The 15478-nt window shown below is 41.8% G+C and overlaps 1 protein-coding gene across 1 annotated transcript in view; it reads right to left on the minus strand.

The window, feature by feature from the left end:
* Positions 1-2020: 2020 nt before the first annotated feature.
* LOC126537870 (MAM and LDL-receptor class A domain-containing protein 1-like) overlaps positions 2021-15478 on the minus strand; it is a 232206-nt gene continuing 218748 nt past the window's right edge. The window contains exons 58-62 of the mRNA XM_072287646.1: positions 12108-12239; positions 10796-10948; positions 6637-6742; positions 3241-3302; positions 2021-2143 (exon numbers count right to left, since the gene is read on the minus strand). Of these exons, the coding sequence (XP_072143747.1) occupies positions 3245-3302; positions 6637-6742; positions 10796-10948; positions 12108-12239 (449 nt within the window). The 3' untranslated portion in view covers positions 2021-2143; positions 3241-3244. The remainder of the gene's footprint in view (positions 2144-3240; positions 3303-6636; positions 6743-10795; positions 10949-12107; positions 12240-15478) is intronic.

Consider the following 15478-nt stretch of genomic DNA (forward strand, 5'->3'; position numbering starts at 1 on the left):
TATATATATATATATATATATATATCGCTTAGGGCGCAGTAGGACTCAAACTTACCAGGATTCTACTCAGGCGGCTTCACTCACGTTCGTCCGAATCTGAGCGAGTTTGCCGGCCTGTGTTGTGAACTCGCTTTTAGAGCTCCGCTGTTTTTGATTAGTCACTTCAGATCGGAAATCATTTGAGCAGGATTTTTTGCATGTCCAAGCAAATTATGTGCCATGTCGGCCACACATAGCTCACATTGTATAAGCAGTGTGTTGTCCAGTAGCCTTTCATTGCTATTCAATAAAGTTTTTTCTTGGCATCATGATGCCGTACTAACACAGCTGCTGACGTTGACAATTAAGAGTTGCTCTATATGGCGTATTGAGTACCGGCAGCCCAAGAAGGTTATTGGCATGCATACAGGGAATAGGCGGCCGACAGGGAGTGTATATTTATTTAGACAGAAGCCCTGTAGTGGCGTATATAGGGTCGCAGGAGCCCTCGAATGCAGAACTGTACAGGTAAATGGCTCTCGAGTATAGTTCAACCGTGCATTGTCTGGGAAATCATCGTAGTCTTCTTTCGTAGCACTATATTGTGGCATTATACTGTGGCACTGATGTGCTGCAAAAAGGTTCCAATTGTGGAAATTTCGTGTTGTATCCTCTGCCAGCCTACTTACCTCCATCTTCGTTCCGTTATTCTATGCAGCCTGCTTTTGCAGAGCTTCGCAAAACTAAAAGCACAAATTTATAAGAATCCTAATATTCCGCAATTTAGTCGAGATCCTGCATATGCGAGCCGAAGTGGGCTTCAAATTATGAAGGATATCGATTCGAAAGCAGGGCGTCAGGCTTATCAATAAAACAACTGACCGCACTTGTATAAGAACACTCCTGTCGGATAGTCCTGTGCGCCCAAGCCTGTCAGAACGATTACATGGTTTTCATCTAATTCCTTTGTCAACGCGTGTCTGGTTAGAGCTCCGCTGTCGTCCGCTATAAATTTTTATAAGGCCCTAACGGTAAGGGTGTATACACTTGCATCCAAATTTCAACTGCTCCAACTGCACAGTCCCTATAGGCGACGTCTCAGAAATATACGAGGGACGTTCCAAAAGAAGTTGTCTCATTCATATGAACACGGACACCTTACTGCAAAAAAAAAAAAAAAAGCAATACACCATGGCATCATGAAGTATACACCTTGCACTACTTTTCCCCGTAGACGCCACCGACACTCAGAAATTTGTCGCAGCATGCAATCACTTTGAAGAAACCACTCCGGTAGAACTTGGTGCCCGGCGGTGCAAGCAATTGTCGCACAGCCTGCTCCACAGCAGCATTATTTTGGAAGTGACCTCCCGAGAGTGGGGCTTTCAATGCAGGGAATCATACTGGATGCCCGACTTCATGGGCGCACGTTCATGCACATACGTTCAGCACGCAATTCCATGGGCGACCACGTTGTCAGCACGCGTCTGTCTGCCATCGTGATTTGTACTCGAATAACCTCGGGCACTATCGGTCTGCTGCTACTCTCTCTCCTTCGGCGCTCTGCGTATGCGTCATTGCTCCTTAGCTCACGCTTTTTTTCATAGTTGAACCAATAAATGGCATGGATTCTTACGGCGAACATTTGTTTGACCTGATGTACCATCTTCTTTATAAAAAAAGAAACGATGGAACTTGTTTGCGGAAAGTCCCTCGTACTACACAAGTTTCAACAATACCAAGATTTAGGAAGAAATTTGGAGAGAATTTGTGTGAAACAAGAGAATCCTTTCTTGGGTCCTTCTGTCTTTGAGTGTTCCCTTGTATGTGAGCGTCATTTCACGCGCTCTGAAAAAGTCACCAAGATGGAATACCGACAAGCTCAGTTACAAATTTTAGCCAGAGGTTAATGCCCAAACAACATGTTCTATACGCGTGACTTCTAAGGTGGATCGTACAGTATTTGAGTTCACACTGCACGAAGTGGCATACTTAAGCAGTGGCTGTTAGCTTTATTTATTTAATTAAAACAGACACACTGTTATTAGAAATATATTTAATGCAGGATACGGCAGTAGAAGCAGGGTCTTTCATGTGATAGTAGAAGACGATGGCCAAACCTTCTTGATTTGGTATAGGTTCTAGGATATTGCAGTCACAGTACCTAAAATGAAAACAGAACCGGTTATATAAGGTCGGGCTTGTAAGACATCGCATAATTAAATTCGACAAGTATATCAGAAATGAGCGTGTCCATAGGCAGTGAAAGGTCAACACTATACATAACATGCTTTAAGGATTTTCCTAAGATACTCGTTCCCTCACAGATGCCGCATTTATTAAAAAAAAGTTCAGCGATAACGATAACAACGGGGTCATTTAGTACATGTAACCGTAAATAGGCTTTAATGACAAGCTTGCGACAAACACAGTCCACCGCGCCAGCCCCACACGCAGTCATATTAGACGTTAGCTCCGAAAATGTTAAGCAACGAACAATGTGAGGTTCCATATGGAATAACTTCTTTGCCAGAGTGTTGCGATATCCGGCCTACTTTCCACAGCGGAGAGAACAGAGTGAAGGCAAAGTTAGCAGGGCAGCTGATTTGACAATTTGTCGCTCATGCTCATCCTAACTACGTTACATTCTGCCTTCTGTTCTGATCATTTACTGAGTTAACGTCATAATAATCTCTTGTGGGGGATATGTAGGGGATCTCATGTCTCCTCTATATACATGACCATCAGCTTGCATCGTACCGACATTTCACTATATACACACAGAGCTGTAGCACCAGAAGGAAGCGAAAGGACTGTCGAGGAGGTGGCGCAAATTGCAAGGATGTAAAATCCAAGGAAGTAGGTGGTGTCTTATGTACACATATGCTCGGTGAGGGGCATTTGCCGGTGAATATATTAGGTGTCGTTGAATATATGTCTCCCAAATGCTAGTATTAGAATTTATAACTGAACCAAGGGGTAGTAGGCACTTCATGCAAAAAAAAAAAAAAGGCTCAGAGAGCAGTAACGTGCAGGCGTAGTCTAACTGCAACGTGACCTATAGTAGCCAAATTGAGGAAGCATGTCAATGAAATAATAAGTTTTTAGTTTATCGCAGTATAATATAACAGAGCACATGATATTCATTACAACATGCAGTTTGATGGTTGTATTAAGACTCGGTAAACATCGACTTCGTATTGTAGGAGTAGAGCATTTTCGTAATGAAATAAGTAAACAAAAACAGCCCCTTGTACTCACGTTTTTAATCGGAAAAGGCATAAAAAGTCGGGTTGTCCAGTGTTATAAGAGGGTTTCTGGAACTGAAAAACAAGTAGCGTTATGGTTGCATTCAGCTTTAGCCAGAAAAGCTAAAATTCGTTCTCTAAAACTAAACTTATGTCCCTCAATGTGAAGCATATTTCTTTGCCTTCCATGATGTATTCGTTCATATTGTTATGGCACCCGCTATGATTGCCCATTATCAAAAAGTAAACAGTCAAAATTCTTGAGCTGACATTAGTGTGTTGCTGCATAAGTTAAAAAAAATGTTTTCAAATTTACGCGGCCTTTCGTTGAGACACGTTGTGTGCCCTAAATACCTTTGCGCATATGACAGCGGGATCAGTGGACAACATTTGCTGTGCAGAGAACATTATTTTATTTTTGTGCGTGTGTGTATATTTTTGGCTCAAGTTAAAGTGTGTGTGCTAGACGTTTAGTACATATCGCTCAGTTTATCTATGTTTAGAGCGAGCAGGTAAGAAAAATTCAGCAGTCGCACCCTCCTCTATTTGTTTTCGCATGATGCAAAACTTATTTGGACACTAACTTATGATTGCATGATTTCAACGACTACAAGCCTTTGTAGCAAACAACGTCATAATGGGAAGAAATACGAAAAGCGCGTGTGCTTTTTTGAATCTAGGGGCCTCTGCAAATAACCAGTAAAAGGCGTTATGTGCCAAGGAAAATGGTGAACACTGCCTATAATTAGCATCTTTCATCTCACAGAAGTGAAGAAATAATGGAAAGTTGTAACTTTAAGAAATCGAGAGAACATAACGTGTCAATGGTGCATTTAAACATCGGGGATGCATGTAACGCCATCACTATGATCCCTATAAAAGTTTTGTATCCATTGCACTTTTTCAAGAGTTTGCTTTCATATTTTGAAACGTCTAAAATATAAATATTTAGTGTTTCAGCAGTACCTGTCTCTCCGTAACGCCACAAAATACAACTGTAGCTGGTCACTAATGAATTCATGTTAGTTCAATGAAACTAGTAAATTCGTGGAATAGTACTAGAGAGAAACTAACCATGTTTACGGCAATGTAAGTTACAGCTTATTGGCACGATTTGCAAAAACTCTCAAAGAATCGCCGATGGCTTCACGCCCCCGGGCTTGTACACAAAACACAATTTGTTCTCTTTAGATCTTCGTACGAGCACAAGCACGCATAAGTGATCAGGAGTAAGCACAAGTGATCGCATTATTATAGAAGGTAGTGGGGGGGGGGGGGGGGATTCACTGAAAGAAGTACGTTGAACGGGATGAAAATCATTCTGATTGTGGCCAAAGAGTTTTCATGTTGAGTGTGAAACTCCCACTTCTCTGCACAATGTATGCGCTAGAAATATGAAGGGCGCTCAGAAAACAAGAAGCGATTACTATTTAATTTAATTGATGCCGGAAATGCTACAAAGAAATGAGAATGTTTACGTAAATTGTGACGCAGAGTGCTTCATAGACTTACTTTCCAAAGGCAAACCATTCTTCTCGAATTTCTCGTACCACAGCACAGTTTTATGTACTATTTTATGAACAATCTGCCGCTAGTGAATGAATGATTGCAGTGGTTATTACAAAAACTGCTGGCTCAATGTCCCAAGTAAGGTGTGAATAAAGCCAGCATGTCCCCTGCTGATAAGATTGAGTAATCCCCACAACTCCTATTTCCAGTAACATCGCAAGGGATGCGAAAAAAACTTAGTTTTGTGTGTGGGACATCATTTGTTTCACATCGCATAGTTGGATAAAGAATTGATGTGGCTTATAGTGTTTTTCAGTAGGTTCACCCTACCCTGAACCGTAGCCTCGCTGAGAAGGCACTGCGTAACAGTAAAATGCATGCTTGCAGTGCTCAATAGGTGAGTCTCTCTTCCGCGGGCTGATTTAAATATTGATGCTGCCGACAGCAATCGTCTTCTGTTGTATGGACGTTACATAATTCATCGGATTGTGGGGGCAGCTCCTTGTCATTGTCATTCTGTCTATAGGAATTATTACGGTGCAATAAAGTTCTATGAATGTTATATAGTGAATAATAGTGAAAATAGTGAATAGTGATTATAGTGAATAAGTTGCTGGGGGGCATTCTACAAGGTGTACAGAAGTCGGGGACTCGTATGACGGCCGGGTGCACAGGGAAGTCACAGGTGCTGGCCGGTAGACTAACAGCCAATTGACTTAGTAGAAGTCAAGTCCGCATTCAGTAAAAAAGTAAAAAGTCCGTACCCTTAACAACTCTGCGCAAAAGCAGCTGAGAGCCAATTCTTTTTTTTTTTTGACATATTATTAGCGTGGGTGGCAGGGAAGTGGCAAAAACCGCACTCGAAAAAGAAAGAGCTTGCGAAGTAGGCGCATAATTATATTGGAAACTTTCACCGCCGAAGAATGTATAAATCATGGACGCTGGCAACACAGTCGGCGCTCAACGGATTTCTTGAAATTGCTTGATTCTTCCCAGTAATTGCTGATCCTTCCCAGCCGTCGATGACACTTAAATGAATTCACAATTTTCCACAGAATTCACGACTTCAGCGTACGGTTTAAATAAATGGGGGTCGCCTCATTAGCTACAGTGCTCGTGGCGTAATATATCTGACATACCTTAATGCTGTGAGCGGGTTTTTCACTGGAAGTAAAGTGGTAGCCGTGATAACTGGGTAAAAAGCTTCACTAAAAAAACCCTAAGGCCCATGCATGCGAATACGCCTATTGCAGAAAGTTAAGATAATGGAAGTGTACTTCCGGTCTGACAGGATTTCGTGATGCAGCACATTATTCGCACACCTATGACATTAGCTATCGTCAACATTTCTTTGGTTCTGAACTGAGCGACAGTCAGAAACTGAATAGCATTAGCTGTTAACTCTGAATATAATTAATGACCTTTATCACGTAGAAAAATCTTAAATAGGCCTCTCTGAAGTCTGGCAGAGCTTTTATCGAAATTGTTGCTTGCTTTTACGCTTGCTATGTGGTTTCTCTGTCCGTGATTGTTTTTATGCGCTAGGTTTTGCTGCATCTCAGAAATGAGCCCCACAAGGGACCTTCTGGAACTATCTGATGACTACAGTTTTCCCTGCTGGCTTCTGATTGTGCTTTGCGCACTTCTGAAAATGTTGCAGAGAATATACATTTGTACGCTGAATCGCCGCAGGGGGAACGCCGCAAACACGCGGCCGCATTTTTCTTAAGAAAATAATTTCTTTACACGCACACTTATATTTAATTGTGTACGCATGACATTTAAAACATACCTTCGTAAGATCCCTGGTTAAACAATACCAAATCAGTAAGCCCTCAACACCTTTCTGCCAGTAATTATCAGAAGAGACTGAAATAAATTATAACAAAGTTATACATACCGGGCTGCACGTCGTCTTCTGAGCATGACAACTACTACAACTGCGGCAATTGAAATAGCCGCAAATGAGACGAGGACGCCTGCAACAATGGGACCTGTGGTGTGTGCTTTGATGAGAAAAAGAGAAAAAAGTCTGTATCAGTCATTTAGTATTACTATTACAACCACCACCTCTGCTAATGAGACAATTTCAGGGCATTCATCAAGCACAGAAAGTGCCTACTGCCTGTTGCACGCAATGACTAATCGAGGGTATTAGTGTCAAAAGACGCAAATAAAAAATTACGGCAGCACTCGTCTCAAAGCGAGTTCTGCTGAACGGAAAATCACCCACAAACACACACACACACACACACACACACACACACACACACACACACACACACACACATATACATACATATATATATATATATATGTATATATATATATATATATATATATATATATATATATATATATATATATATATATATATATATATATATATATATATATATATATATATATATATATATGATTTCTAGAACATTTTATTCGCAGTGCTGTTAGCCGAAAGCCTGTGCATGTCTGATTTTTTTGTTCGCGGAGGTTTAACATTTCATTTCAGAAATACATTTCATTAAGGTAATCTTTAGTGCATTTTGTCTATCCTTGCTCGCTTTGTCTAAAATAACTGCATTTCGTTCATTTCATCGTTAAATAGTGCAACGGCTAAGAATTTAGCGGCCCGACGCAACTGCAGCGTTGATTTCCAAATTAATTTCAAATTTTATGTCTCGCTACACAATATTTAAAATATAGCGTTGACGCCAAACATATTTTAGTTTGTTCAGCAAAGGGGGTCGCTTGGAAAGCCGCCCCATAGAATGAAAACATGTAACAATATTATCGCTTATATGTTTGCAACCGTATTACTCGAGCACTTTACTTTAGTATCATTGCGTAGAGAAATGAAGGCATTACCCTATCAAGCATGGGTCCCGTGCATAGGTGACGTCATTGTGTTGCTACATGTGACGAAGTCCGACCTAAATTTAGCGCCTCGCTTGGCATCGAGAGCTTCCTAAATCGGCGGTGTATATGTCAATCGTAGTTGGAGTTGTCGCGTTCGAGATAGGTTACTTAGTCATAGCGGGCAGAATCTATTGTACTGAAACCTGTGGTCAGTAGGAGTTGCAGGACCTATACATGTGCAGTTTGTTTCAAAAATATCGCTCTAACACGGTTATGGCGCCTCCGCATACCACACGTATGGTCAACAAATTTCATGAGAGGACTGGGGCAGCACGAAAGTGAAATGCCAATTCCCACTCACCACTTGACTACGGCGGGAACATTCGGTATAGGGAACAAGCGCGATTTCAAATTCGGACTGAGAAACGCCCTGTAGCTCTCACACAAGCTATGCATGTGAGATTTCTAATGCGTGAATGAATGTAACTTGCGAATTTGACTGCGTAAGTTCTTTTCCCTTGGCCCACATATTCTCAGCAGCACCCACAAGACGTTTCGCGCACCTCGGTGGAGATGCGTCCTCGAAATAGCCTACCCGACGATTGTTATTATAGCACGTTGGCCGTAGATACGGAGACAGTTGCTCAGTTAAAGGCTTCATGCTTTAAGGGCTTCGTGAATTGGTATGAAGGCCCCGCGTGGGACCATAAAATAGACTCTGAGGGCAAAATTTCTGTTACAGCTGATGTCACACATGCATACAGGTATGGTAGGAGCATCCCCATTGAAACGCACCTGTTTTTGTTAATTTGTCTAATATCCTTCCTGTCGTACTTTTTACAGACAAAATTTCTGAACCACTAGTGGGAACATTGTTTTTGTCCTCCTCTGTTACTATACCTGAACCGAAGGGCTTCCAGGAGCCCAGCGGAGCGTGAACCAACTTCTGGGTAGATATCTTCTTACTGTAATAAAACTTGTTTCATTGTTTCCCTAGCTCTACTGCAGCAAGCACGTGCTTCTTCTTCCTTGTTGTCGGGGCAACATGTCGGACAATCTGGCCCATCGTTCCCCCCTCTTGAATCTTCTTCCTTGGTACACCTTGCTTTATAACCACGCGTTCTCAGACAGCCTCCCTTTGAAAAGTAAAGAGTTTCCCTTTGACTTATCATAAATTGTTTCTATCCTCATTTTGGTTTACTTCTTAGTTACTCATAGCCGGTTTCTTTTCTATTGCCGCCACCCATGAAATTGTCTCAGCCTCTCTGACTTTGCGTTTGACGTTCTTTGTTGTCATGTAGCTTGCAATACCGGTCGCATACTTGCTGTTAAGCGTCTTAGTTCTTTTCCTCCGGTGTGAGGGATTATTCTTCCTGTACGAATATTTGAACACTCCCACAACCCATCGACTTTATTCTATATGCATCAGTTGATCTTCGAAATCAGTTTCACACTGAGCTTCCCTCACTTAAAGACATGTCCAGTCCATATCCACTTTTACTAGTCATTTGTTGTCTTCCCGCGAGCACCCAATGTGAGTTGTCCCACTTACCTTGAGGTTGCCATCGAGTCCTGATTGCAGCTCTGACTTCAAGCGAACAACCGCAGTTCCACATGTAATTCCTGGAACCATTACCCCTTTCCACATATACCAAAGCGCTTCGGACTTATTGTATCCTCACAGCGCCCTGTGTTTCATTATGGCTGCATTTCTGTTACCCTTTGCTATTAATAATTTTGTGTGTTCTTATTATCTGTTGTCGTCGTTTTTTTATTAACCAAGGTGTTTGTATCCTTTTATCTGAGGCAATTCCCTGTCCTCTATGGACAGCGCCTGTTCATTATATTCATTGAGTATCATAAGATCTAATTTCTGAACGCTACATTTCAAACCTAAATTCTCACCATCCTGTCCACAGATATTAGCCAGACGGTGCATACCACATTGCCTGCTATGAGGCAACACAATGTCGCCCGCATAAAACAAACCTGGAAGCTGCTGCTCTACTGTCGTGCCCGCCTGTTTGCAGGAGAGATTAAACCCAACGTTGATCCCTTCTAGCATCTTTTTTATCCTTACCATGCGCATCATAGTCAACACAATGGATAAAAGGCACCTTTATCTTCGTCCGCTTGTGATATGAACTTTTTATTGGCCCCCAACCCTTAAGATTCGACGCAAGCGGTACTTTTACTGTATGTAGTCGTTGCCTAGGTCTTCTCCATCCAGATTATGCCAAAAATCCTGCAATTAAAATTCTCATAGGCTCCGGTAATGTCTGAACTAGCCACATGTAACGGTATCGCTTTTTCTCTGCATATTTCAATACACTGATTAAGACAAACTAAGTTATCATCCAGACGCCTACCTATTAGGAAGCCGTTCTAAAGTTTTTCCAATTAGCCATGATGTTCCCCCCATGCTTACAGTTTCATTTAATTACAGAACGCAGCCGCGCTGAGAGCAGGCCCCTGGCAAGCAGTACGTACCCGCACACCTGGCACGATTGCTAACCTGTATATTAATGGTGAACGGTCCATATTAGTGAATTATATCTTTTTCCTCCTTACCTAGGTTTATAAAATAATTCTTTCGAGTTTTTCGCGAACTTGGTCTTGTATTCGTCTACCTTGTAAGCTTTTTTTCCGCTGCCTTCAACAGAGATTCCTTATTTTTTGGTTCTAGCTTATTAATCAGCCTAACGGAGACTTTGCATAACTCTGTGGCTGCGCGCTTAGGAATTCTCTCTTCAGCTCACGTACAAAGTAACGCAGTGCCACTTACATTTCAACGATCTTATTTTCAGTGTGGATTTGCAGTACTATTAGATGGCGCGCTTGGTGCCTTCCAATACTGTGAGCTGTATTGCAAATAACATGGTGCTGTCATACCGACGTCGCTATTGACATTGGTGTTGTCGATGCTGTCTACGTTGCTTTCCCGAACAACCTTATTCCCGGCTTGTCGCCTGTCTAATAAATTCTACAATTTATTCCATAAATACCCGCTAGTAGAACCTCAATTAGAAAACTCTGTTGAACATAAGAAACACAGAAGGTGGCAATGTTTTGACCCAAAGCTTCTGAATAAAAACAAAACACAGCGGAAAACTTTAACAACACCGTTTAAACCTTCCGTGACGAGGTATGCGGTATACTTGAAGATAGAGGAAATGTTTGGAATTTCTCATGTCTGAAATTACCTTTGCTTGTCTGTAGGTGCTCCTTTGAAGTACTTTGGATTAACGACTCACAACGATGACCTTCGTAGCCATGGGAACAGTCGCAGACTGGATAACGTTGCCGTATTGAAACTCCGCAGAGACCATCATTTAGACATAGGAAGTGCGGACACACTGTACAAAAAATGCAGGGTAGAAAAAAGAAAGATATTTCATCCCATCTTCTTCGTGTACCATGAGAGCATGTGGAGTTCGACCTGCGGGTGTGACTCGCTAATTTAGCCAGCGGCACATGAACGGCCGCGTTTAATGGTGCGTTATTCGTTAAGATAATGTAGCGTAAAGGTTAATGCTACTACAATTACTCTGGACTGAAAATGCCTACGCAAGAAAGCACCCTAACCAATTAACAGAGGAGCAAACCTTGGATCGGGATGAAACTTTCAAGGATAATGTGTGCATTGCAAATTACGCAACCTATTATGCTAATCGTAATAGTCAAGAATTTATTGTGCCCTTACTAACCGCGGGGAGCATTCACGGGAATGCTCGAACCAACTACTGTAAGATAACTCTAAAACAACCTAATATGAATCTTTCAGAAATGAGTGTAGAGATGCTTGCAATATATTATGAACGTCACACTGATTGGACACCAACACCAAGTTGGACACATTGAAAAGCCTAATGGAGATGTCTCCACCAACGATTTGTTGATGCGTCTGCGCCTCTGATATTCAGATTTTCTATACACTTCACTGTGCCTGTGTGGAAAACTAAACCTCTTGACATTTCCTGCCCTTCCTTCAAGGATGTTGTAGGAACGCATGATTACATTGTTGGGCACTGAAGCAGCATCAGATCACACGACTATTAACATTTTTGCGAATACAAGACAAAAAGCAAAACTGCTCGCACGACTCCTTAGAAAGGGGTCGTTTTTATACTGAGGGCGGTCGAGGATTTTATCGTATAAGGCTTTTCAAGCGAATGAAACTAATATGTTTATTCACAGCCAAGGCTCACAATAAACCGGGGAGTGTTGCTTGTTTCTCCTAAATGACCGCTAGGTGAAAAGATTTGGCACTTAGGAGCAGCAGAGGACGAGGCATATATAACTTTCACATGAGTATAGTTAAGCGTAGGTGCTGAGCAAAATCAACTGAAGCTGTGTATGATACTTACTATCGCAGAAAATATCCGTGACATTTCAATTAAATGACGACGATTTCTTTTGACGCCTCGAAATGTAGGATGAGTGCGACGTTTTTATGAAGAACGCTTGAAGCGTTGCTCCCCTATAAGGACAGATAGAACTGCTCTATTTACATACCGTTGCAGAGCGCTTCATCCGATCCTCCGAAGCAGTCTTCTTTTCCATCACAAAGCAACGTGCGGGGAAGACAGTCGAAGGGCGACCGGGTCATACAAAGAAACTCCTGTGGTGTGCAAATGTTCGGCCGCCCTAAATGGAAAAAATTGACATTTTCAAATAAAAATAGGCCCATATACCTTTGTAGATACTCGTATGTTTCATACTGTCGAAAAACAGGACTCTAAATTATGTGTGTAGGTAGTCATCAAACTACGACACCTATTTCTGTCGTTGCGACATAAGTCATAATGTCATTTAGACAGCACTTTTGCCATAAATAAAATTATACCGTTTTGTGGACATGTCACAAGGGATCGGGGTGGTCAAATTGGCCGAATATGACTGAAATGTACAGACATGTGCAATATGACCTGCAACACCGGTGCCCGTGGTCGAAGGGGCTGCAAGACGCAGGGCTGCGCAGACACAACTTAAGTTGCAGACCGAAACACAGCTTGAATGAGTGGTATTTGTCAAACTGCTATTTCGCATGTCAGAGCCGCCGCATAGCACTGGATCCCCCTCGACCACAAACAAGGGTGTTCCAAGTCATATTGCACGCGACAGTACGTTTCAACGACCGGTATACATCGCAAACTGAAGCAAATTACTGTTTGGATTGTTTTCACATTTCATAATTTTTAAAATTTTCAAGTAGGCCCCATAATTTCACATATTCCAACGTTTTCTCTTGAAGCTCTGTTTCTTAAATGAGGAATCAGAGCAGAATGGCGCAAGCACTACGAGCAATTCTGCATTTTCGCTTTCAAGAATCAATGACACAATTGTTTTTTTTTTATTTCTACAGCAGTTTCTTCCGACTTCCAAAATATCTCGAGACTTGTTTTATAGCCACGCAATATAGGTTGATGTACTATTGCAATCAAGTGTAATGTCACATGCATTGGTCTAAGATGGTGAGGGCCCAACACTTTCTGGAACAGCAGTATTTTGTCATCAGAACAAGGCATTACACAAACGCTGCCTGTGTGACTAAAAGTGGCCAAAAATATAAGAAAGCTAAAAGGTATCTTTAGTTTAGTGTCTCTTTACAGCAGTTATTAATGTAGAAAACATTGCGGTGATATATTTTCAATGTTTCTTTCTACGCAACGAACTCAGACTTCGGATGATTTTGGTTGAGATAAGCTATCGTATTTCTTTGCCTCCTGGATTTCGCAGTGCCTTGTTTTGATAACAAGTTTACCATAGGTTCTAATCATTCCACGAAATAAAGCGTTTTCTACAAAAGGTGAGAGGTAAGCACTGTTTCAATAGAAAAACAGCGCTCGGGGAACATTACTTAGTTCTGCCCTGAAAGTCGGAAATAATAATTCATGTTTCTCGCGACCGCAGTTAGAAGCTCTAAACTGAGTTCGTTTTCTCTGTCTTTCCATCCATTCATTTCTTTACGTTAACGGAGCGTTGTCATCCACTTTATCGCGTCATATTGGAATATGATCCGCTTGTTTGTTCACGTAAATTTTCAGGGAACCCAGTCCTCGAAAAATATATACAATGCTGCGAAAAGGGGGTTGAGCCACTCATAGGGTGAAAGCATTCAAAGGAAAATTTCTCTGAGACAATAAAATTTCCGGCGTTTTATTTCACATCCCTCTCACCAGAGTTGAAAACTTTTGCTGCATCTGCGCAGGCTTAGAGTATTTATTAAAAATAATGGACACTTAAAAGCCTAAATTTCATTAGTTGGACTACTACTGCGATAATGTACGGCAGAATATTCAACTTGCTTGAAGAAACAATGATTATTCAATTTTTATTTTTCTATTAAAGCGATCATGCACAGGCAGTGCAAAGGGGCACATCAGTGACTGCTGTCTAAAATCTGCATATTTTCGTGCAGCAACAAAATATTTCAGACGGCTTCCACCTCTAGGGACCTCTGCTCTTGAAAAATGTAACCGGCTGTACCAAAACTCGTCTCATTGCTTCCCTTGTGCCTTCCATACAAAGTATAGCTTGGGTCTCTGAAGACAGTATATAGAATTTTTTTGCAGCGAACCTCATACCAAATAAATAGTTTCCAATCTTTTTATCGCGATATCGTTCGAACTCTTCCGTCATTTCATTTCAACACTTTGATGTGAAGCAACGCTTGAAGTTTGCCCTTCGGCATCATTCCAAACCGCCCCAACGCGCTTCGCCTTGTTGATAGGCGGGGCCACTGTCAAAGTCAATACGCTGTCAGTCAAAGTGATACCTCCACCGAACGTGCGGTCGTCCATCTCACGCCTCAGCACTATAAACTCTAGGAATTCGAGGCTCTGATAACCTCGGAACAATATTGAGCAGAGTTTTTTTTTTAGTGTCGCGAAGACGAAAGAATTTCGGCAGAGTCCATCTTAATATGACTATCGAAGTTAATGCGATTAGCATTCACGCAGTGTGGCGACCACGTACCGACGCACCATATTGACTAAGATACGGTAATTTAGGATCTATAGTTGTCCTTTTAAGATTTCAAGTGCTTCGGCTAAATGCGGCATACACACTCTCCGCGAATGGCCTGCTTTCTTATGACCATTGGTCGCCAAGGTTATCTCATGAAGGTAGGACGAAGACCGCACGCCAATGGCGTATGCAATGATGACGATGAAATTACGAAGAATAAATGACGTTGACAGAACGACGAGGGCATAATGAGAACGACGGCATGAAGATGATTAGTTATACGGAAATGATGACGATAAATAACGATGCAATTACAATGCACTGACCCCAGTGGCATAACACGCTTGACTTACGATGGCACAGATATAGCGGAATGAAGGAGAAATTATTTTGATGGAACAACGAAAGTGGTATGCAGACGGCAGCATGACAACAATGGGATGACATTTCTGAAATATTGGCGATGGTGCGACAGCAGCGTGACGATGGTGGCCTGACGACAAAGGATTGACGACAAGTGTACGAGGATGGTGGCGCCAGCACTACAGCGCGAAGATAACTGTGTGGCCGAAATGGTGGGATGACGACAGTGTCATTAAATCGAAATTTCGTTTCGACCAGTCAATAGAATTTAGCATTCTCTCTCAAATACAATAAATTTCATTAATTCGGCCCAGTGGTTATCTCAGAAAACCGTTTCTGCGTTTTACATGTATTTGAAAAGGTGGCATCGGAGTATGGCCCGAGCTAAAGCTTCCTCTCAACGCAGCGTTAGCGTTCGGACACGCTGAACTGGCTAAAAGTTTGCTTTGCTGTTTCTAGGTGCATTAGTACTTTCAGTTCATCCAACAAAATATGGGGATATACGATCCTCAAACAGAGAACACTAATAGACTAGACCACAGTCAGGCCAAGCT

This window comes from Dermacentor andersoni, chromosome 4, assembly GCF_023375885.2.
Source record: "Dermacentor andersoni chromosome 4, qqDerAnde1_hic_scaffold, whole genome shotgun sequence".
Lineage (NCBI taxonomy): Eukaryota > Metazoa > Arthropoda > Arachnida > Ixodida > Ixodidae > Dermacentor > Dermacentor andersoni.